The sequence below is a fragment of the Folsomia candida genome, unplaced genomic scaffold, assembly GCF_002217175.1.
Source record: "Folsomia candida strain VU population unplaced genomic scaffold, ASM221717v1 Fcan01_Sc003, whole genome shotgun sequence".
NCBI classification, from domain to species: Eukaryota; Metazoa; Arthropoda; class Collembola; order Entomobryomorpha; family Isotomidae; genus Folsomia; species Folsomia candida.
Window position 1 is genome coordinate 651205 of NW_019091195.1, and position 24501 is coordinate 675705.

At 39.0% G+C, this 24501-nt stretch overlaps 5 protein-coding genes across 6 annotated transcripts; 2 read left to right on the forward strand and 3 right to left on the reverse strand.

Annotated features, from left to right (window-relative positions):
* Positions 1 to 712: 712 nt before the first annotated feature.
* On the reverse strand, positions 713 to 4757 carry LOC110847650 (von Willebrand factor A domain-containing protein 5A). The gene is made up of 10 exons (XM_022094630.2): positions 4274 to 4757; positions 4090 to 4194; positions 3594 to 4019; positions 3357 to 3503; positions 3125 to 3260; positions 2945 to 3057; positions 2394 to 2867; positions 2140 to 2290; positions 1470 to 2063; positions 713 to 1397 (listed from the first exon to the last, which is right to left on the reverse strand). The coding sequence occupies exons 1-10, from the start codon at positions 4520 to 4522 to the stop codon at positions 1189 to 1191; spliced, it is 2604 nt and encodes an 867-aa protein (XP_021950322.1). The 5' UTR covers positions 4523 to 4757; the 3' UTR covers positions 713 to 1188.
* A 602-nt stretch (positions 4758 to 5359) lies between these two features.
* LOC110847660 lies at positions 5360 to 6705 on the forward strand. Its single transcript, XM_022094640.2, has 2 exons — positions 5360 to 5586; positions 5664 to 6705. Exons 1-2 carry the CDS (start codon positions 5402 to 5404, stop codon positions 6208 to 6210), a joined length of 732 nt encoding a protein of 243 aa, XP_021950332.1. The 5' UTR covers positions 5360 to 5401; the 3' UTR covers positions 6211 to 6705.
* A 373-nt stretch (positions 6706 to 7078) lies between these two features.
* On the forward strand, positions 7079 to 10795 carry LOC110846129 (von Willebrand factor A domain-containing protein 5A). Its single transcript, XM_022092762.2, has 10 exons — positions 7079 to 7457; positions 7537 to 7641; positions 7712 to 8137; positions 8228 to 8374; positions 8471 to 8606; positions 8674 to 8786; positions 8864 to 9337; positions 9441 to 9582; positions 9664 to 10140; positions 10210 to 10795. Exons 1-10 carry the CDS (start codon positions 7188 to 7190, stop codon positions 10428 to 10430), a joined length of 2511 nt encoding a protein of 836 aa, XP_021948454.1. The 5' UTR covers positions 7079 to 7187; the 3' UTR covers positions 10431 to 10795.
* A 9909-nt stretch (positions 10796 to 20704) lies between these two features.
* On the reverse strand, positions 20705 to 21535 carry LOC110846550 (protein Hikeshi). The gene is made up of 3 exons (XM_022093341.2): positions 21371 to 21535; positions 21170 to 21290; positions 20705 to 21075 (listed from the first exon to the last, which is right to left on the reverse strand). Exons 1-3 carry the CDS (start codon positions 21398 to 21400, stop codon positions 20828 to 20830), a joined length of 399 nt encoding a protein of 132 aa, XP_021949033.1. The 5' UTR covers positions 21401 to 21535; the 3' UTR covers positions 20705 to 20827.
* Positions 21536 to 22219: 684 nt separating this feature from the next.
* Positions 22220 to 24414, reverse strand: LOC110847156 (histidine-rich glycoprotein). 2 transcript variants are annotated; one of them, XM_022094030.2, is made up of 4 exons: positions 24197 to 24414; positions 22802 to 23293; positions 22491 to 22618; positions 22220 to 22416 (listed from the first exon to the last, which is right to left on the reverse strand). In XM_022094030.2, the coding sequence occupies exons 1-4, from the start codon at positions 24218 to 24220 to the stop codon at positions 22320 to 22322; spliced, it is 741 nt and encodes a 246-aa protein (XP_021949722.1). In that variant the 5' UTR covers positions 24221 to 24414; the 3' UTR covers positions 22220 to 22319. The 2 variants fall into 2 exon arrangements, with proteins under 2 accessions (XP_021949722.1, XP_021949723.1); XM_022094031.2 differs by having other exon boundaries at positions 22829 to 23293; positions 24197 to 24412.
* Positions 24415 to 24501: the final 87 nt, after the last annotated feature.

Sequence of the window (24501 nt, forward strand, 5' to 3'; positions counted from 1 at the left end):
CAGTACTTGAATATTTTTGTCATGCATAATATGGTCAACGTTGCATCATAATCAATGCGGAAAAGAATACTGTGCTTGCTTAATAATTAGGGTCTCAGAGTCCAGATCATTTAATAATAGTTTTGCGGTACATGGTGATTATTATGATGATGACTTCTCAGCGAGTGGGCATTACAGATGTCCTTGCGGCATGGAACTTGGTAAATAATAAGAATCCTAAGTATGCATTTATATCTTTTCAAAATGCTTCCTCATATTACCAAGTGTCCTGTGATGCTGTAGTACTACGGGTATTTGTGATGGCTCGTCTATTCTTGAATGTACACGACATTTTTAACATTTCTCAGCTACCGTGCCTTATATACATATTTATTAACATGCATTTTTAGCAACATTATTTTGCAGTATGTCAATAAAAATAAAAGTTTGGAAAATAAATATATTAAAAAGTACGAAGTTCAAAATCAAAGTTCAAATTTTCATAGGATCATTCTAATTGTCTTCGACTGAACTTTGTCTTCCAAACCAGCCAATTGTAGATTTTACTGGGGAAAATATCTGTATAACTAGCAAAGAAATCGGATATCGATGTCAGGTAACTTTTGTGTACCAAACATACATTGGCCTCGTTCATGTATATAGATATGTAAACAAATTATTTGATTTGATGACTTTGCATGCTTTATGAGACAATAATTAATTGATTAATTTATAGTCTTTAATAGATAAATAATCGTGATTAATTATTTATTGGTTGGGATCACCAGTAAGTACAGAAGTATATTTATTTTTTATTATACCTACATATGGAAGTGTTGTAAATATCTAGGTCAGGTTAGGAATTCATTTTGTGTGACTCCTGTGTAGTCAGCTTTTTTGACAAGTTTTCTGTAACTTTTAAACTAGAACTCTGCGATACAATACATATTTCAATAAATAAAAATAATTGTAGAATAGAAAAAAAAATCTAGTTCAGGTAGCGATTGTCAGGTAGTGCTTATGCCTGATAGGCAAAATAACAACTAGTTTGTATACGTACAATATTATCAAATAGATACGTTTAACCGTCAATAAAAATCTACGACAATTAATTGTGATATTAATTGGTTCAACTGGTGAAAAATTGCTGTCAGTTGGGTATAATTTGTATATTTGTAGTCCATTTTATTAGCAGGTGCATGTATTCAATTAACATTTTTTTGTATGAACTTCCGACGACGTAAAAATCATACTTTGCAACAAGTCTGCATCCCGGCAGTATTGAGTCATCCATTTCTGAGCTTTATTGACGACAAGTTCCCAAGAATCTTTTTCCACCTTGAGGTCCGTGTCAGTTAGACAAGTGACGGCTAGCACAGTAGCCCATAGAGTTGTGTCCCATCCTTGAATGGTGCTCACTGTAATATTTGATGACGACGTTTTTAATAAAATCTCCTACTTTCAAAATAAATTTACGACTTGAAACAAACCTGAAATTATATCTGCATAGGACACCCGAAGCGATTGACATAGGGCATCACTCATTGAAAACGATCCATCAAAATTTTGGTGACTAATGATAAGAATCACTCTGTCGCTTTTCACCGATAATGTAGACCCTTGGGAATTGAGTTGCGGCTGGAAAAGTTGTGAACCTCCAAAGCTGGGAGATGGTACTTGGCTGGAAATTGTCGAATTTACGACACCTAAACCCTTAAGGTAATTCAACGGCGGTAACGGAAACTGGGTTGGAGTTGATGAACCGAAACTAAAGGACTGTTGTTGTTGCATTTGCGGTTGCATTTGTTGTTGTTGAGCCGGATGAACCGATTTATGTTTCGGTAGTGCACCGGAAGAGGAGCCAAAGAAACACGCCCCTAAAGACCTCTGAGGTGAAAAATTCGCGAGACTATAATGAGTAGCAACTGAACTGTCTCTGAATCTCTGTCGTGAAGAACCGAAACCAAAGGTAGATCCGTATGGCAATTGATTTGGAATTTGACGCTCCTGCATCGGCATTGTGTAAAGTTGTTGCTGACCTGATTCATCAATAGCAATGTACGATGTGTGTTTCGAAGTTATTCCTACACACAAAAAAATCATGTCATTAGTTAAATCCAACACTCTTCTCGTGTCCTTCAGGTGGATAGTATGCAATACCGTATTCAACTCCGAGAGCGACTATTTCATCCTTACTGCCATTGATCATTCCGCTCAGCATTGTCTCCTGCATTTCCAATTCGCGTATCAGTTTTATCACTGCCAGTTTGTGGAGCATTTGCGTGCTTCCAAGAAGGTTCGTTTCATTCATCTGTAGTTCAATAAATGAAAGAATGTATTCAATGGGTAAACGAAAGCTGAAATCTGCATACGTAACTACTAATGAAATAATAAAATATGTGTGTATGACTAACAGCAATGTTCAAAGTCAACGGACCATCGGGGGAATTGGCAGTTAGCTTAACTCCGGAGGGTCTGTCTTGACCGGGTGGGAAAATGCCAAAGACGACCAGTTGACTTCCGTCAAAGATTGGCGGAATGTTCTTGGGAGACTGTGAAAACTTGCTTCCTTTCACTTCCGGCTCAACTGGCTTGTTGTAGCCAAAAAGTGTCTTTTCCGTGTTAAGTTCTACTCTTTGTGGGTTTCGAATTCCCATCCATTCAATTTTTATGTCCGTCAGGGATGGTTGTAAAGCATTTTTTAGTTGACTCAGCGTCGCCTTCTGGATACTTGCGTCCCCCTCGACAAAGGCACAGGTCCCTCCACCCGCAGTCGCCATCCCTTCAACCAAGTGGCGAGACGAGGAGGCTCCAATCCCGAGTGCAAACAGGCGACTGTTGTGAGCATTCTGTTGGACGAGGGATATTACTTGCTCAGTGTTTGACACCTGTCGAAAATATTTGACAATTATAATACAGGTTTAGAGATATTAGTTATAAACAGCTAAATATTCAATCATCCTACCTGACCATCTGTAATGACAAAAATTTGTCGCAAATATCCAGGAATCGATGGTCTTGAATAAATGTGCTGCAAAGGTTCAAGTATTTCAGTCCCTCCTAAATTTGCAGAAATGCCTAGACAGTACACCCATTAAATTAGACTTGATATAAGATACATACAAGACATAATTGGTTTCCATACATTTAGCACTATTCACTGCATAATGCAAACTCTCCGGTCCATACTTTGCACTTCCTTCCTTAAACTGAACTTCATAGCTCGAACCGAACCCGACAACGTTGAAATAGCAATCAGTCGGGAGAGAGTGCAAGAAGAGCTGGAAATATTTATTAGATTTTCATGAAATTTAAGTCGAAGTCGAAGTCATGATATTTGCATGTGAAACCAAAAGTCAGTTGCGATTTTCGTTTACCTGCAGCGCAGCACTGGCCATCCGAATACTCTGACCACCCATTGATCCAGATCGATCCACGACAATGATCAATTCCACTTTCTCCTCTTTAAGAGCGAAGCTTGGAATTAGATGCGTCATTGCGGCCAGGGAACCGTTTTCCAAAATCTGAAATGCATAACGAGATGATGTCGTTGAATTACAAAATCAAATGTTACACACGAGCTAAATAAATACACACTAATGCACAAAACATACCTCGTAATATACTCTCGGTTTCATGACAGCCTCCAACGGAGTCACCAACAAGACAAAATCGCGATCCATTTCAGTCACATTGCCAACAAGCGTCACCACAGCTTTATTCCAACCCGGCTGTTCTGGAATTGTTCCTTTGCTTTTGACTAGGATTTTGTGGGAAGACAAGCTGTCCGCGGACTTGATCTCGCCCTGAATGCATGCCACGACTTTGATGTTCAGAGGAGCCGGTGAAGTTGAAGAGAATGTCATATTGGCCAAATCGTCACTCTTCTGGTCATGGTCACTGGGTGGGACGTATCTTGGGGCCACGGTGGTTGGAATCACAAATCGAATGGCATGGCTATCCGCGTCGTTTTTGACTTCCGTGACATAGCCAATCACAACTTTAGCCAAGGCTCCTGGTTTCAAGAATCCAATTTTCAACTAACAAGAGATAATCAAATTCCATTACACATCAATTTCATTGAATTGTTAAAACTGACAAAAAAGTTACATGAAAAACATCTGGTTTAGTTTCTTCTCCAAGGAACGCAGTTTTTTGCTGCTTAATTGCGGCTTCATAATCCCTTTTCGCATCTTCTGTCGTCTTTACTACTCCCTGCATAAAACAAATTGTCATTGTCATGTGTGCCTTTCTAAAAATTAAGTGCAATATTGTCGTTCATCGTTAAAAATACCTTGATAACTTTTCCGTCCAACTCTGCCTGAAAATGTGTGACGGCTCCATTAGAATCCACTGGGAAGATGTAACTCGCTTCTATTGGGTTATTTTCGCTGTTTTCATAAACTTGTGTAATTTCCACTTGCGCCACCGCATGGACCACTGATGCAGTGATCGACACAGATTTCAGAGGTATGGGAATTTGTTTGTGGTTCGTGTCGTTTATCCAAATCAATCCACACGGCCCACAATTATTTCCTACCATTTTGACAAAAGACAGGCTATTTGCTATTATAACTAGATTTCAGTGTTCAGACTCTGACTGAACAGAGAAGTAATAAAGTCACTGTCACTAGTACGTAACTGGGATCTAATTCTGATGACCTAACCGGTGTATAAAATGATTATTTAGCAAATTGAAATAATCAACGAATTTTTTGTATATATTCAGAATTGGAACGCCGGCTAGAAACGATCTGGCGTAAATAAAACGATTTTCCAATTGAGTTTAGCGCATTTCATTTTCCATGAAAGTGATCTGTAAATACATGATTCCATTCTTATTTACGCATGGATTATTTACGTCTGCATGCAGGAGGATCATATTCATGTGTGGAGAAATTCATTAATTTCTTTTTGCACAAATCATGCAGGAATTACGTAATCCATAAATTATTTATTCTCTCTGAATTCCTGATTTTTTTAGTAGAACAAATAAAAGCATTACCTCTTTTTGATATCCCGGCAAAGTGAGTTAAAAAACCTAATATCTAATTGATATCTGCTCTGTGTAATTCATATAACAAAATTTCTTTCGTATCTTAATTAAAATATTTATATCAAATAATTGCTTAAATGCAATTGCATCATAGTAATGTATTATATTCATATTTTTTTAATATTCAACATTGATTGGTACTTGCTTTATAAATAGATGAGGTCATCACATATTCAGGAATTTTATCAATCATAATGATGAAAACGAGCAAATTAGTTTATGTTAAACCGACTCCAATTAACAAGTCCCATAATCACAAATGAATTAAAAATGTAACTTATCTCCTCATGGCAGATAAAACAATTCGTAAATACAGTCCAGTCTGCAGACTAAATTCACACATTCATTACCAAACAACGCACAAAAATGCTTCCACTTTCTTTACTTTGCTTGTTACAATTTTTCCCCGTCATTATTTCCCAGGCAGTTCAGCCACAAATTGTATTCTATTCACAAACTGGGTGTAAAGGTGACATTGTGCGAGATGACAGAGGAAGTACAACTTTCCCTTTAAATCAGTACCGTTTCGAATCGTACAATTATACAGAACTGTGAGTGATCTTCCTTATTATAAGATTTGCATATTTGTTTCAAAGAATATAACAATAAGGTAACTCCGATTATTTAGATGGCTTATTCAACCCTGCAACTCTGATAACATATTATCATGCGAGATTCCAATTCCCAAGAAGGGCATTCATGTTTGCATAGACTCCAATTTCCAAGACTATTCGTACCTCCATTTGAGCAGAAGAAGTGACGACTTGATCCAAAATAAGATCAACTTATACTCAGGATCGAGATTGAATGGGACACATGACTCACTGACTACGGATATCAATCGAAAAAATTTGACCATTCATTCGCTCTTCTTTACCGGAAACTATAGCTGGACAATTTTTGAGGGTGAGGAATACAGTGGTAAAAGCTACTGCATACCGGCCGATGAATCAACGTACGAAACTGGGTTCGGTGCAACTATGCGACTTCATCTCAACGTGACCATGGGAAGTTTAAGGCAAGGATGTCATGGGGAGGACGTCATTCCAACCGAGAAACCTATTGACGAGGGTGGTACGACGACGACTGATGGTGGTAATACCGGAGGAGGAACAATCCTCGGAGGATGCGGTCTGGTGCAAATGTTAATTATTTGTGTATATGCTATGTATTAGTTTGGTTTAATTGAGGCACATTTAAATATTTATAGTAATAGACGTCTGTAATTCATTAATCATTGTAAATATGAGAGACCATTTAAAAGGAGATTTGAGATGATTAAATTAAATTCAAATTCAAATTTGTTACGAAGTCTTTGATTCAATAATTTAGGTGATACGTGAGATATCTGAAGTACGTATGTACGCATGTATTTATTTAGGTTTCAATATGTGATTTTTTAAGGGTTCACATATTATGTATGAAAGTCTTAACTACGATTGAGAGTCGTATGTACATAGATTACTGAAATATAATTTTGTTTTTACAAATTTGTCCCTACATTGTGCTTACTGGTTGATTAATCATCTTTCCGGGTAACGAAGTATGTAAATATCCGGCGTATGCAAGTACTTATCGGTAGAACTGTGTACCTATAACATTAACTACCAATGGTATGTATGTGTGAATCTACTTTCATATAAATTTGTAAGAGGAGACGGAATACGAGATTCAATAGTTGTAATCAGTTGTATATTTGTAGTCTCATCTCAATAGTCTCATTCGACGCTAGTTATCAGTATTGATGTTACGAGACACAATTACTTGTACATACACATAAAAGAATATCTACCGATGTATCATACAATAGCAGGTTTTCATTTAATATTTTAGTATAAACATTGGCTGTGTTTGAAATACGTACATACAAACATCAACATATGCAATACATATATGCATACAAGAATTTGTACGTTTTCTACACATACATACTGTCCATGTTAATCTTTTGCAAAATAATAAGTATTCCGCAATTCCGCACTGTGCTATAAACCTGTAGCGTATTATTCATGTAAACATACTCAACGTTTTTGTTTTTGCGTCAGCTGCATAAGGCAATAAAAGATTTCGGTTCAATGAAAATGTTTTTAGTTCGCATCACTGGCTTGCTACACGATTATCAAATTCATTAACTTCAATATTTTGAATAGCAATGTTTTCACACACCAATAGATTTTGGAATTTTGATAATAATCCGTGCGGATTGATTTGGATAAACGACACGAACCACAAACAAATTCCCATACCTCTGAAATCTGTGTCGATCACTGCATCAGTGGTCCATGCGGTGGCGCAAGTGGAAATTACACAAGTTTATGAAAACAGCGAAAATAACCCAATAGAAGCGAGTTACATCTTCCCAGTGGATTCTAATGGAGCCGTCACACATTTTCAGGCAGAGTTGGACGGAAAAGTTATCAAGGTATTTTTAACGATGAACGACAATATTGCACTTAATTTTTAGAAAGGCACACATGACAATGACAATTTGTTTTATGCAGGGAGTAGTAAAGACGACAGAAGATGCGAAAAGGGATTATGAAGCCGCAATTAAGCAGCAAAAAACTGCGTTCCTTGGAGAAGAAACTAAACCAGATGTTTTTCATGTAACTTTTTTGTCAGTTTTAACAATTCAATGAAATTGATGTGTAATGGAATTTGATTATCTCTTGTTAGTTGAAAATTGGATTCTTGAAACCAGGAGCCTTGGCTAAAGTTGTGATTGGCTATGTCACGGAAGTCAAAAACGACGCGGATAGCCATGCCATTCGATTTGTGATTCCAACCACCGTGGCCCCAAGATACGTCCCACCCAGTGACCATGACCAGAAGAGTGACGATTTGGCCAATATGACATTCTCTTCAACTTCACCGGCTCCTCTGAACATCAAAGTCGTGGCATGCATTCAGGGCGAGATCAAGTCCGCGGACAGCTTGTCTTCCCACAAAATCCTAGTCAAAAGCAAAGGAACAATTCCAGAACAGCCGGGTTGGAATAAAGCTGTGGTGACGCTTGTTGGCAATGTGACTGAAATGGATCGCGATTTTGTCTTGTTGGTGACTCCGTTGGAGGCTGTCATGAAACCGAGAGTATATTACGAGGTATGTTTTGTGCATTAGTGTGTATTTATTTAGCTCGTGTGTAACATTTGATTTTGTAATTCAACGACATCATCTCGTTATGCATTTCAGATTTTGGAAAACGGTTCCCTGGCCGCAATGACGCATCTAATTCCAAGCTTCGCTCTTAAAGAGGAGAAAGTGGAATTGATCATTGTCGTGGATCGATCTGGATCAATGGGTGGTCAGAGTATTCGGATGGCCAGTGCTGCGCTGCAGGTAAACGAAAATCGCAACTGACTTTTGGTTTCACATGCAAATATCATGACTTCGACTTCGACTTAAATTTCATGAAAATCTAATAAATATTTCCAGCTCTTCTTGCACTCTCTCCCGACTGATTGCTATTTCAACGTTGTCGGGTTCGGTTCGAGCTATGAAGTTCAGTTTAAGGAAGGAAGTGCAAAGTATGGACCGGAGAGTTTGCATTATGCAGTGAATAGTGCTAAATGTATGGAAACCAATTATGTCTTGTATGTATCTTATATCAAGTCTAATTTAATGGGTGTACTGTCTAGGCATTTCTGCAAATTTAGGAGGGACTGAAATACTTGAACCTTTGCAGCACATTTATTCAAGACCATCGATTCCTGGATATTTGCGACAAATTTTTGTCATTACAGATGGTCAGGTAGGATGATTGAATATTTAGCTGTTTATAACTAATATCTCTAAACCTGTATTATAATTGTCAAATATTTTCGACAGGTGTCAAACACTGAGCAAGTAATATCCCTCGTCCAACAGAATGCTCACAACAGTCGCCTGTTTGCACTCGGGATTGGAGCCTCCTCGTCTCGCCACTTGGTTGAAGGGATGGCGACTGCGGGTGGAGGGACCTGTGCCTTTGTCGAGGGGGACGCAAGTATCCAGAAGGCGACGCTGAGTCAACTAAAAAATGCTTTACAACCATCCCTGACGGACATAAAAATTGAATGGATGGGAATTCGAAACCCACAAAGAGTAGAACTTAACACGGAAAAGACACTTTTTGGCTACAACAAGCCAGTTGAGCCGGAAGTGAAAGGAAGCAAGTTTTCACAGTCTCCCAAGAACATTCCGCCAATCTTTGACGGAAGTCAACTGGTCGTCTTTGGCATTTTCCCACCCGGTCAAGACAGACCCTCCGGAGTTAAGCTAACTGCCAATTCCCCCGATGGTCCGTTGACTTTGAACATTGCTGTTAGTCATACACACATATTTTATTATTTCATTAGTAGTTACGTATGCAGATTTCAGCTTTCGTTTACCCATTGAATACATTCTTTCATTTATTGAACTACAGATGAATGAAACGAACCTTCTTGGAAGCACGCAAATGCTCCACAAACTGGCAGTGATAAAACTGATACGCGAATTGGAAATCGAGGGGACCATGACGGCCAGTGCGATTAAAGATGAAATAGTCGCCCTTGGAGTTGAACATGGTATTAAATACTATCCAGTTGTACCTATAGGAAACCTTATGAAAAATGAGATTAATAAATTCTGATTTTTGTATCGTTTAGGAATCACGTCGAAATACACTTCCTACATTTCTGTTGACGACTTAGCTCCAACAGAATTACATTTTGGACCAATGCAATTTCGGCAGATTCGTCCTCAGTCACTTCACTACCCTGTGGCGTTTGACGTGCCAAGTTCTTGTAGAAGGAAAATGGCAAGAAGATGCTCCCCTACCGAGGACGTGTGCGATGGCCCGAGTGACAGGAAACATCACTATGCCTATAAGTCAAATAGTTCACTTAAATTACAAGCAGATTCCAAACTTATTAAAAATGCATCATCATCTGCCACGTTCAACTCCTCTGTATTTATGGAATCAAACAGTGACGATGAAAACGATGAAACATCTTCGTCACCTCCGACCACTCGAGCACAAAGGGTGCTTAGCATCGTTAACCTTCAAAGCTTTGACGGATCATTTCAATTAACCCAAGATTTATGCAAATTAATATGTTTGTCGTATGAAGAAATGAAGGCTGGTAAGTTTTATAAAAATCAACTTGCGTATTCTTGTGACTTTTGAAAAAATATTTTATTTCTTATTGTAGAAGCTTCCAAACAAGGATGGAATACTGCTGTTTGGGCTACAACGCTGGCTATTTCTTGTCTGATAATGACTGACCTAAAAGATGAAAAAGACTCGTGGGATCTGGTTGTTAAGAAAGCCGAGAAATGGATATCCCAGACTTGTCGTGATACCACTGCTTTGCAAGTAATCAAAGAATCAGCTATTGCATTCTACATCAAAAGTGGAATGCTAGCCAATTAAATACACCAGTATTAACTCCGATTAACTAAACCTTCTCATAATTTTGTTTATGTATTTTTATTTATTATTATTCAATTTTATTTATTTTTATTTATTATATTCATATAATTTTTATTTTATTTTTAAACTTCGATATTATAAGGCACAGCAATACAAAAGTTTAATAGAACCAGACATTCCTATTGCTGTACATAAAATATGTATGTAAAAAGTTTTATACGAGTACACCATATGTTTTTACGAATTAATTAAGACTGCTACTAGTAATAATTTTCGTTACCATTAATTTATGTTCAAAATGAAATTCTTGGTGCTGTTAAATTGTTGGTGCTAATAAATTTAATAAATAAGTTAATAAATTTCTAAATTGTGTATCAAAATGTTTATATTTATTTTGACATCACCTCTTCAAGCTTGCTCTAAGAAAATGTAGTGGCAGGTATTTATCAGTGATTAAATAAGCAGTACTATAATCTGGAGTCAAATCCAAGCGTCATTTGTCATGTTTCCTTACATATGTACATATTGATACGATGAAATAAATTTTTCTAATAGGCTACTACGGCGTATAAATATTTACATACATTGTGAACATAATTAGCATAGCATTCTCTACATATAAATACTGTACTTCCATACGTTTAAAATCAATTACATTAGGGAACGACAAGTATTTATTAGGGGAATTTCAATGACACGTTAAGTTTCATAGCTCTGGGTATGGGTTAGAGCTTTTGTGGTAAATAAACTCGGCCAAGATATAAATGTTTCGATATTTCTTCAAATGCACACAACTTGAAAATGTGACCACGCCAAAATAAATCAATCCCGTTAGTAAATAATGAGATATTTAGTAATGCATGCTAAAGTGTTTTTGACAATAAATCTTTAAAGGTAGAAAAGTGCTGTATGTATTTATGCTTAAAACAGCAGGATATGCAAGAGTAGTTTATTACTGCATTTTAATTCGTGATATTTTTCCAGGAATTCTTTCTGTAAATATGCCATATAAAAGTTGTCCAGTTATTGTTTGGTTTCCTTTGTATTTTATTATTCCTGTGCTGAGTGCATATTTGTTGGAGCGGAAAACTATTAGCAATCAATTGGAGTTTAGAAATTGCTCCATTGTCAGGATTTCTTTCGGTAACTTTTACTCATCAAGGGACTCCGAGGAGAACTTTAAATTACGTGACACAGCCTCACCCAGAATAATTTCTAACGGAAGTTCATCCATTTCTAAGACACACCATAGAAAACACGTATTTTGCATCGTGTATATAATTTTATTCCCAGAAACCTTTGAGTTTTACACGACCATTATCAACTACAAGTATTGGCCTGAGATGTTGCTAGAAAAGGTCGGAATCCGAGTGCGAAATAGGGGCGCGGAAGAAATTGCTAAGAGAGTTGTACAGACTACTTTATTAGAAAGGCATTACATGATTGTGGTGACGAAATTGAAGGAATTGAACGAGGTAGGTGACTACTCTGTTATGGATAATTCCGAAATTTGTAAAAGTGTATTATATAAATGTCGTGGTGTCAATTATACAGCTGGCACGCGCATTGGTCGCATATTCCGGAACGCATTTAGCCACAACTTATATCCTCATCGTAAACGATAGCTTGTCGCTGAAATATGTATGCAAACCGTGTCATCCATACAATCGCTTATTATTGGTAGACGTACGGGTGCCTGGACGCGATCAAAACTTTACATCATTTAAAGAGGTGCATGTACCAAGATGATAAAAATAAAAATATTGTTTTTAGTACTCAAGCTTAAAAATTGTAAATCATTAAACCTTCTTCAGTTCCTGGACCAGAATGAGCGCTTAATAACAAATGACGGGACAAACGCAAGATTTCTACTCCCTGGAGAAATTGGAATGTATCCCGACGTGTCGCGCGTTTATGGCCGCTCCATAAACAATAATACAACCCTCCAGTCTCCCTTCTACTCCCCAGTTCTCAAGCAGGAATTTGAGAATTATCGATACCTCTTGACCTACATTTTGACATCAGACCTCTCCTTTCCAACTTGGGAGAACGACACTCTCTTCTACTACACCTCGCAAAACCTTACATTTTCCCTTTATCCCACGCGGAGCAACTATTTTAGCGAATCTCGTCTCCACGTGTCGAGCAGCCATAAAATATCCATCACTCCGACATCTCATGTCTTGTTGGAGGATCCTCTGTTCTTTAATTTCCTCACCTGTGACGGCAACTCTCAGGCGAAGGAGGACATGTTACTCCACGCCCTCCCAGTACCAATGTGGATTTTGGTGGGCTGTATCTACCTCTTGGCCACGGTATTGTTGACGATCTTAACCCGGAAGTTGAAACCTGCCCCGTTTGCCGTAACTTTTCTCAACAGTGCGGAACTCTTGCTGAACTTTGTCCTAGAACAGGGGGATTTAGACCTACGGCTAAATTCCGGAACTACCAAGTCAACCAGTAGCGTCGCTTCCCTCCTGGTCACACTCCTCCTCTCCTGGGCAATGACGGTACTCTTAATGGATAACGTGTACAAGAGCTATGTCACCTCGGATGAGAGTGTCTTGGTTAGTGCGACGGCAAAATACGAAACATTTCAGGACCTAGTTCAAGACAATTTTAGCATCGTTTCACCCCTGCTATTTAAACATGATAATTTTAAAAATCGGACCGATGAGAGTAACATGGCTTTGACAACTTTTGGAGAAACTTTGTCCAGTTTATGGAAAGAATTAAATGTTAGCAGTGGAAACAATGATCTCCTAAAAAGGAAGTATTCTGGGTTGGTTGAACGATTCTTAGAGTATGGGGGACGAAATAGAGGAATATATTACGATAGCTATCAAAGTTTTTACAAATTCTTGGAGAATTGTAATAAAACTGCGTTAGTACACTTGGATAAAGAGTTGGGGGAATATCTCCAACATTTCAAGGACAAGAATAGATTTGTGACTGGGAAGGATAAATTTCCAGCACCGGCAGATGCATGGTTTTTTGAGAACTATAATCCTGTATTTGCCAAAAAGATATACCGACGGCTGAGTCGGTTGATTCAGGGAGGGATTTATGATCTCTTCAAGGCTCGCTATGACCTCGAGAGGAAGCGCGAGAATGGTGGTGGAGATATAAAAAATAACGAGTTAAAAAGTTATTTAAGGACGCAACTAGTCTATAGCCAACAAAAATTGGTTGGTCCGCTGCTCGTATTTTTTGGGACAACTGGCAAATTATTTGCGATTGCAGTGGTAGTATTTGTCCTGGAGGTTGGGGTGCATAACTTCATGTGGGTGGGGAAAATGAGATATCCGAAGCAGGATAAGGTAAAGCTATTCTATCTTCCATAGGCCGCCCTAGTTGTACTTATTTCATCTTCCCTGAAGATGGGAAGAAGGTCAACGAGATCCCCGTATACAAATATGCATACATGTCAATTGGCATGCATGTACATATTTATGGCTGATTACCAATAATATTAATATTTAGTACAAAACTCGCAGCTTTCATAGATATCGTAGATAAATCGTCGATATTGCCCGGAGACAGGTATCTTCACACATACATATGTACATTGTACCATATAGCTCAATAGACTTTAAGGACGATGGAAAGAATCAACATTTCTTTCCCTCAACGTGCCACCGGAAATTTGACTATATATATAACATCCCATAAATGAATCACAATGAGAGAACCATAATATGGCTTTTGTACACATGCACTAGCGTGTGACCCTGGGATATATTTAGGGGACTCGAAATTTGATAAATTATGTGCAACGATGATTAGTGCACAAAGGTGTCAAGGTATTCAATGAGACAGACTTCTGTAAAAGTTGAACGGAAAACCCGTAACATAAGTGAGTAGTCAAAATCCGAAAGGGTTAAATTTGGAGATGAAACTAGAGCAACATCATCACTCAACGATGCACATCATTTCTTATTTCTATAACGTTGGCACCAGCGCTTTGTCGCTCTTTGGCGACAAAATTGTTGGGTGAAGGGCGTATGGAAAAGTCATAAACTGGAAAGTGCGCATCAACATAATTTGTTGGAGCCGTGGTCACCACGCCAAAGAGATTTGTGTCAACATTCAAATCGATTATCCATAGTGTGGTAAATAACTTTGCCCTTGACGGTCACTAGGTGTATGCTTGAATAATCAATCTGGATCGATTACTTATGCGCGTGTGTATGTATGTAATTTACATAATGTAAATAGGTACTTACGTACGTATGTACAACAACGTAAGTGTGTTTAAATATATGCAATTTTTAGTAGATGTGGAGAAATAATAGGTTTTACATTTCCCCTTGTTTAATAAATGACATGTACGATATATTGCATTTTTACCCATAATTTAACATAATCTTTTGGTAGCTACTTATTACCAAAATAGTGACCAAGTATTAATGAACTGCCTAATCCTAAAGAATTATGCATATATGTAATTGAATGAGGGACACCATGTCGCGTCCCTTTCTCCATATTTCGCATCGTAGTTTTCCATCATAATTGAATCATCAAACAAAATTACGGTTCATACATACAATAGTATGTACATATGCAACATCCAATTCCAATCAGGAAATCATGAGAAAAGAACATAACAGAACCTTTCATCTGAAAATAGTGACCTCATTCCAATGACAATCACAAACCCGGATATCCCGTTAAATTCCAAAAATATCCAAATCATTGAGGTAAGAATGGATTCAGGTGACTGAAGGGATGATTTGCCGGTTAGTAGGTGAAGAGTGAAAGGGACAGAAGCACCGTGCAGGGCACACGCAGCACCATCAGCTCCGTTTTGGTGCGATATTTCTCGTTTTTCATGCAATTTTTTCATGATGGCCCGTTTTACCGAAAAATTTGTGACAATTGTCACACTGACAATTCTGCTAATTAATTTCACCGTAGCAGCAAATTCCAGTTTCAGTGATGGTGAGAATTATTCCAATCTCGCCATAAATGAAGACTGCCCCTGTATCGATCGTGCCCTCTGCCCCCGGGCGTATGGCGAGGGCGAATTGGACCGAGTGGAGTTGGGCGAAGTCGTGGGATGTGAGGCGGACGAAGGGGACGAGAGTGGTGTCGACTTGGTGAGGTGTTGCGGAGTCGAGGTAAGATTTAAGCGTTGTGGTTTAATTTACCTATTTTAATTTGAGTAGTAGTTTACTTTTCACTTTTTAGTGCTCATAATTAGCAAATAATTACTAATAAATTAACGATTTTGTCACTGAAGGTCACCGTCGTAGAGGGCGAACCTGAAAGCAACATACAACATGACAGCGAATGGGAAAGTGACCCTGAAGAGGAAGACCATGACTCGTCCGAATCCCGAAATTACGACCAAGTCCTGAACTCGGATGGCTCTGATGTTCCCTACGTCCCGAAGCGGATCCAATGGCGACCAAAGGGAAAAAGTCAAACTGGGTCAACCCCGACGACCCCGGCTAATAAGGTAACGGAGGAAGTCAAAAGCACAACGCCGAGTTCTTTGCGAGGACGTGGTTTTCCAAGGAGGACGAACCTTTATGAGAGAACGTCTACTACAAATAAGACGACCACGACGACCACGACGACGACTACTCCACCACCATCTCAACCACCACCACCACCAGAGACAGAAAGTGGTAAAGATTCCGCAATCCGACCCCGACCCTTCATCCCACGCCGACCAGGAATGATGCGATTGAGAAGTAAGAACGCAACCCTGACTGACCAAGTTCCGGAGGGGAGTGATCACAGAGAATATGCAGAATTTGGTGGGAGAAGGAGGATTATCAAGAGGAAGAAGAAGCCAGAACTTGATATTGAAGAATTAACACCAGTCGTTATTTCCGAAGGAGGGAGTGAAGAAAAATATGGGCATGAAGTGACTGAGAAGACAAGCACCCAGTCCTACCTGGCTACAAAAACCAGCTATAAAGTTGAATCCCGACTGCCACCACCAGTCCCCACCGTGATTTTCCAGGCCCCACAACAAGAAAGTACGACCCCGCGACGACAATTGTTAAGGTTAAGGGCACGTCCAAACCATCGGGAATATGAGACGACTCCAACCCCAACAACAACAACGACCACTACGACGACGACAACAGAGCGACCCACGACCACTATTACGTACCCAACAACGACCAGACCCACCACAACTACTACAACTACCCAGTCCCCCAAGACGACGACATCCCCTCCACTTTACTCATCCCCACCAGTACAACGCCCCCAGTTGTCCTACACGACTCTGAACCGTCATCCCGCTACCATCACGAGACTAGCCACCACACCGAAAACGACTGCAACAACCCCGTCATCCGGACATGTCCTCGTCCACTCGACTTATTCAAAAATCAGGCATGAGCAGGAGAGCAAGAACAAACCGGACGTGCAAACGGAGGAGGACGAACCAGAAGCTAAAGTACCGGGACAAAAACAGAGATTCTCTGTCCCACCCAAATTCAGTTTTAACTTCAACTTTGCCCCCAGCGTGGTGGAGGTGCCGGTGGAAGAAAAAGCTGTAGAAATTAACAAGCCAGCAGCAACAACATCTGCACCAATAACGCCGTCCGTGGTGGCGTACGAGTCCAAAAGGTACCACAGTTCTCCAAGCCGAGTTCTTCAAAGACCAAAGGGGTACGCCGACTTCATCACCACGACCACTACGACGACTACTCCAGCACCACCAACAACAACTCAAACTCTGCCCCCCACGACGACAACGACAACAACAACCGAAGTACCGGAACTAGAAGAGGAGGAAGAAGAAATGGAATCGCTTCCAGTGCACGGCAGTTATCATCCCCACCAAGATGAGCATTATGACGATGACACCTACGATGTCGTGATAAACCCGAAAGATCGTCAGTACCCGCAACAACAACAGCAGCAATATCCACACCATAGATATTCTACAACAAATAATAACAACCCGTCCCTCTCATCCTTCATAGATTTCGATGAGATGGAATCTGACCATGAACATCCAGACAAAGCACCAGTCACGTCATACCACTCACGAACTAGTACCAACAATAATAACGGATACTCCACCTCTGACTGGGTCCCATTACCGGCGTCATCACCATACCATAATAATTATGAAGATAGATACGAGCAGGATGAATCTCGGATAAGGGAAGTGCAGTCCCCAGCAAAGTATGAAAACAACAACAGCAACAACAAGAGGGTCCGAATCAAGATGGTAAAAAAAGAACAGGACAATATTTCTAGTGCGACGACGCCTGCACCGGTATCGACTCCATCCCCAGTATACGTTCCTCCCGGATTTCGATTCCCACCTTATCAAAAATCTCAAGCAAAGTATTCCACCACAACGAGTGAACCGATAACCACCACAACCACGGAACGAATAAGATACGAAGCACCACCACAAGAATCAGCACCAGTTCAACGACCACAAACGCCTTCAAGGGTTCACAAACCCTCAAGTAGACGACCCCACCAACCACCACAGAGGTTCCCAACCAAGGAAATATTTAACCCCGTCACAGAATCAAGTCAACAGCAAATTCCACCCACTACGACTTCGGCACCGGTAGTTATGAGCACAACTCCCGTATTTATTCCTCCCCCAATTCCACCTCCTTCTGTTGTGACCTCCAAACCGGCAGCAGCATCATCAGGTTCAGGGAAGAAGACTCGTTTTGAAATTCCAAACTTTGATCTACCCAAATTCGAACCTGCTCCAGTGAAACCCGAGGGAGAAAATAGGCAGGTCGGTCCAGGTCGTGGGGCTGGATTTGTGACCTTTCCGGAGCAGACAAATCTACAAAAGGTTAACAATAATCGTCATCATATTGGACAGCATCATATCATTAATAACAATAATAATGTGCATCATCAAGCCCATCATGAAGAGCATGCGATAAGACATGAACAATCTCCAACGATAATAAACTTTGGTGTGGAGAATCATGAGATGCATGAAGTTGAATATCCGAATAATGAACACTATAATCATCACAGAATCAACTATCCAACACATTCGGAACAATTTGCCAGGCCAGAATTTCAAATAAATCACCCTCAACAAATTGCACAAAATCCTATCCCACAACCACCACCGATTATGCAGCCCAACGTCCCAATTGTCCTCAAAAGACCAGAAAGACCTTTGGATAGTTTTGACCAACATCAGCTTCCTCTTCCTCACGACAACCCACTCACGCTGCCAATGACACTCACTCATGTAGAACCACACCCACAGGTTGAGAAACAGATAATCCGTTATGAACAAATGTCCGTAATGGAGCAGCAGCAATTTAATCCGCATCAACATCACAACCAGGGGATTAATTTTGAACGACCATCACCACCACAACGCCCCCATCACCAAGAAAACTTCCAGCAGTGGCCCCAAGTCGTCCCAGACCAACCAAAACCAAATCAGCAAGAGCTGCCCGTTATGGGAATGATTTTACACCATCCTCAACAGCAACAAAACATGGACAATGACAACAACCGTCATGAACAGGAGCATAGCTTTCAGGAAATGTCACAAGAACAACAAAATGTGCGCTTGCAGCTAGAAGAGCTTCCTGTTCGACATCATCAGCCACCAACCCAAGTTGAAATGCGCCCAGTAGAGAACAAAGTTCCCGACTTTCGCATCCCTCAGCAAAACTTCAACCATGAGCAAAGTCAAGTCCGCATAGAAGAGGGAGAAAGATTCAAAATTTCTGTCTCCCCACCGGAGCAAAGGTTGCCAGAATTTGAGAATCACAATGAGAACAGACCAATTACTCCTAAACAACATCATCACATGGAAATGAGACGACCAGCTCCGTTTGATCAGAGGCAAAAATTTGTGGCCCATCAAAATCAACCTGCACCACAACCAGTCCAACCCCACTTGTTTGCCCCGACTTCTTACCTTATCGAGAACGACGAGATAAAAGAGGACAGCCGTTTGGAGGCTCATGTTCTGGAAGGGTTACAGAAAGAAAATCGTATTGAAAATAAGCACATAAACCATCAGCACCATCAGGTTCAAACCAGCCCCGACTTTCAGCAAAAACTCAACTCTGCCATGATAAAAAATTTCCAACAAAATGCCAACTTTCAAAGGGAGAAGGAAAATGTAGGGTGGTTTTCTGGAGAGCAGGAGAAAGAAAGAATTCAGAACTCTGAACTTGTTGAAGGCAACAAAGCAGCGTTTCACCACCACGAAAAGAAAGAAGAGCAAATAAAAATAAATTCACCCTTTGTTGCAGATTTGAAAAAACAGCTTAACCAGCAACAATCCGCAATGCTTGGGGAAAAGCACACTCAACAAGTCCGAGGTCCACCTCCGGCACAAAAGCAACAACAATTTAATGCACAGCATGAGGAAAATAAGCAAGTACTAAGGGAGTCTTCTCCCCCAAAATTGTTAGTACCACCACCTCCCCAAAAACCACAGGAATTTATCCGCGAACAACACACTCAACAAGTTCGAGGTCCACCTCTGACACAAATACAACAATTCGATGCAAAACATGAAGAAAATAAGCAAGGATTAAGGGAGCCCTCTCCCCCAAAATTATTAGTACCACCGCCTCCGCCACAACCACAGAAATTTATCCGTGAACAACACACTCAACACAGATTTCCAGCCGAATTTCACAATTTACCAGTTCCACAAGGTCATCAACAACGCGAGAGACTGCCACCCAGACCACATCAAAGATTTCCAATGGGGCAATTGTTCCCTCAACACACACGAAAAGCCAAATCAATAGATTTGTCCGAGATGGAAATGAGGAACGAGCCCACAGTAAAAATTACAAGCGAGGCATCATCCGACTCGACGTTCAATCCCCCAACCCTCGTTCAGCGTGGATTTTATCCAATTTTACCATACAGTGAGGAAGACCCAGGAATTGTCGTGGTGGTCATGCCTAAGAAGAAAGAGATCAATAGTGACGAGGAGAATGAGGTTTGGTAGATTTAATTAGTTATAAGCTCTAAATATTTTTTGTACTTTTCTACAATTTATTTAGGAATAAAGAGGGATGTTTTTGCTAAATTTTATACTTTTTAAAAACTGGAGTACTTTATCCTCAGATGCGTGAGATCTGGATGATGAAGTATTCTGTTTAAAAAGTTGTAACAAAAGTAGGACATGAGGACTATTATTTAACACGGACTTTTCTAGGTGGAATTGACCCAGCTACTTATTTAGGTGCCAAACAATGTAATATTATGCGCTTCAGTCAGTTCACAGTTTATCTGTATACATACAGTAATTTGAAATAATTAAATTGGTTTTTTAGTTTTAATATACAAATTGTCAACATACTTTCGAACCTGAATTATTCTCCATATGTGACTATAGATCGACGTTAATCATATTTGAATAAATTTGTATGAATAAATATCAAAAAATGTATCAAGTTCTATTTGCTCATTAGTTTAATTGTTTCCAAAGACTCGATTAAAATTCCAATCTTTGCAGTTTGTGTACACGGCGTGGGTGTTAGGAGAGGCTGAGCAAAATATGATTTAGTGTCATCACTGTACGATTTCGAATGCCCAGAAATTTTAAATATTGTTGACGGCTTATCATTAGAAATGTATCCTGCCAAACGCCAAGTGGTTTTGTTTTGAGAATCAGGCCAAGCAAAGTAAATTTGGCCACCGGTTCCTGCGGGCATTGAAAATTTATTATTTTTAATTTAGTAATTACCAATGTATAAGTAGTTGCTAATAAAGTCTAATTTAATCTAAACCAAAATTACCAAGTGGAAAGGGCGATTCTCCGGTAAGAAATACGGCAACATGATTCACGCCTTCGGCTTGTGGAATGTCTATCATAAATTTTCGCTGGTCCTCCGTCGATTGAACAAAATTTGTTTGAACCTGCATGACAATTTCATCACTTTGATTTATGCATGAATTAATAGCATAAGTTGTTGATATATAACAAACGAGCAACGTACCAATCTTCCAGATACAAGTAAGGCGAACATGTCGGCGAATTGGAAATGCAAAACGGCTGAGGTGGAGTGTGTAATATTACAAAGTATTTTAGTGAAATATTTAGTAATAACACTGTCCTAATCTGTAATGCAGTATGTTTGTACGCTGTCGAGAAAGATCAGTGTCAAAATCAGTTGGATATTGAATATGAAAGTGCATATGTATGCAAATATTTAAACATGTACTTATGTACGATGAATCATGATCATTGATTTTCAATACAGCTCAGCGATAATTATCGACATATATGATGCACTTAAAGTATTTTTATGAAGTTAACTGCATAAACATAGGTATGCATGTATAGTAGTAGATAACATAATATATTGGATATTGGATATCATAATATATTGTTGTAATACACACTATGTACTAATTTAGTATGTACGAATACAATTTTATACTTGAATGAATGAACATTAAACTATTATGATTTTAGTACATACGTACAAAGGACGGATAGGTCTACATAATGCATAATCAAACATATTTATGTACATCATATATCATACATAATCGTATCATAAATACATATCTACATACATCTCTTTTATATTTTACAAACAATGTATTTAAAATTTAAGAATCTTCCACACAATCCTACATTGAGCAGATATGTTTTGTACATTTACTTATACGCATACATATTTATAAGTCATGACAATTAGATTTGCTCCTACTACGATAAACTTATTGGATATTTTATCACCTACAAGTCGAATTTCTCGGTATATGCTTATTTCATGTATTATGTCCTTTCCAAGTTATTAATCTTTATATGCATTTCTAAAAAAAAGCAGACGAATAAATTGTTTCGTATAAAAATATTTATTTTCTTCCATCAACTAGAAATATATAATAACATAGCTACTTCATAAGAAAGCTTTAAAACATTTCTCTAAATTCGGTTCACTCCTTCACTCCGACGCTATCTTTTCCCCATCCTTCCCCAGCGTAAATTGGTTTCAACCACTTGTGCGACTCTTGTGTCAAGGGGTGATTGTGCCTGTGCAAGCATAAAACATGAATAATCTGCTGCCTTAACTGGGCCAAAAAGTGTAAAACATTTCCACAGCTTACTTATTGTATTCCTTGACTTTATACTGATTCTTGTGAGATTCAGAGTTGGTATGAACATTTTTCTCCGTCTTGTGATACACGGGTTGATGTATGTGCTGTTTGTGCACGTTATGGTGATGGATATTGTGCTGAAAAGGTCACAAAAACATAAAATTTAAGCTTTTAATAGTTTAACGTCCGTTACTTTACGAAATTCTATGTATAAAGTCTCAAGTTGTCACAAAGCCAAACAATGGTTCATATATTTTCATGTCCACATTTGTCATTACGTAACCTTAAGTATTCTGGTTGGCTTGTAAGTAAATATATACCATGTCTTCAAGATGTGGTGGCGATACCTTGTAAATATTGTGAATGTGGACATGCTCCCGATGAATGTGTGGTTGAACGACGGGTCTTTTGTGATGGTATTGAGCAGGGGCATAGCTGTGACCTCCTCCATAATGACCTCCTCCATGATGACCGTGTCCTATAGGTTCGCTCTCTTCTATTCCTCCCCGCAATCCAGTTCCACCCGGCCCGTGGATGAAAATTGGTGGAGTGGACTCGTGATATCCGCGATGAGCGTGACCTCCTCCATACGCATGACCACCGGCCTGATAACCGTGCGGGCTTCCAGCCATGACGTGGCTATCATGGAATCCATGAAATTGAGGTCCACCACCTTCGCCCCGGTAGAATTGTGGCATTTGGGAGTGATGCATCATGGTGGAAAAGGGGGAGAGATTATGTCCCCCATAATACTGTGCTGTTGTTGAGGCTAAGACGAAAGTTGTGATGGCGATGGTGTTTGTGATGAATACCTGTGATTATTACGTAAGGGTTTAGGCGAATGAAAAAAACTGTTTAAATTTAGTAGAAAGTGTATTTTGTTAGTAAACTACTTTTTATCTAAATAGCATTCTTTAATGAAAATCTGATCTTGATCTAGAGATCAAAGTCAAGTTAAATGAAATTTATCTAATTTATTTGGCAATGACTTTTCCGCTTCCTTCTAAAATATCTATAAAACTGATTGATAACTTTATCGCAAATTTGTAGTCACAAAAAACCAACGCTTTTTTTACTACGAAACATAACACACCAAGTTTTTATGTGAAATTGATTCTTCACGCAGTTATGATTTGTAATACGATATAAAAATGACTTTTTACTTATTTGTGAACCAGTTTTAATTCCAAGAAGGAAAGAAAGTGGGCGCATTAAAGGCAAACACAAGTGTTGGGGAATACTTATGTAGGGATGATAAATTTGGCGTAATTGTGGGAATTCAATTGAGTCGATACGGTTGGTTAATTTGTGTTTGTTTGTATACACCTTTGTTGGTTTGTTAGTACAACAATTCCATTTGCAGCTACATGTTTTGCATGCACTTTACTTTCATGCTCTGCTGACTATGCCACAAACTACAGGAGCCAATTATATGTGAATAGAGTGGTCAAGAAAATAAACATTATGAATGAATTATGAATTACGGAAGGAAATTGTGAAAGACTGAAATAGAAATTTAAATGTTACGTTTCCATTTTTAAAAGTGTTTCAATTCCTCGAATTAAGACCATATATTTGGAAAGGAACAGAAGGGTGCATAATTTTCTTAAAATACTAATACATAAAAATATACAGAAAAATACTTAGAAAAAAAACAGAAAAAAATTGAAATTTCCAAAACACGATAAAATTCCAGTTGAAAATTTTACACTTACCGAAATGGTGGTTTTCCCCGTCATCCTTAAGCGCTGTTTAGTAAATGTAATGTATGTTTATGTCACTGTTTTCGAGCAATATTGGATTTTCTTGGCAATCAGACCCTTACAAACCAATTTGACAACTGACTCAGAATAAGTCCAACGCGCTGTCAATACCTATGTCCACAGGGTCCACTTCCGCTTTATCCGACCACTTGACTCTGACTGACTGACCCGAAGTAAAATTTGGTGGTTTTGTACTACAAGAATCACAAATCACAACATTTTGTGGCGTGAGTGTAAGTATTACGTGATGGATGGGT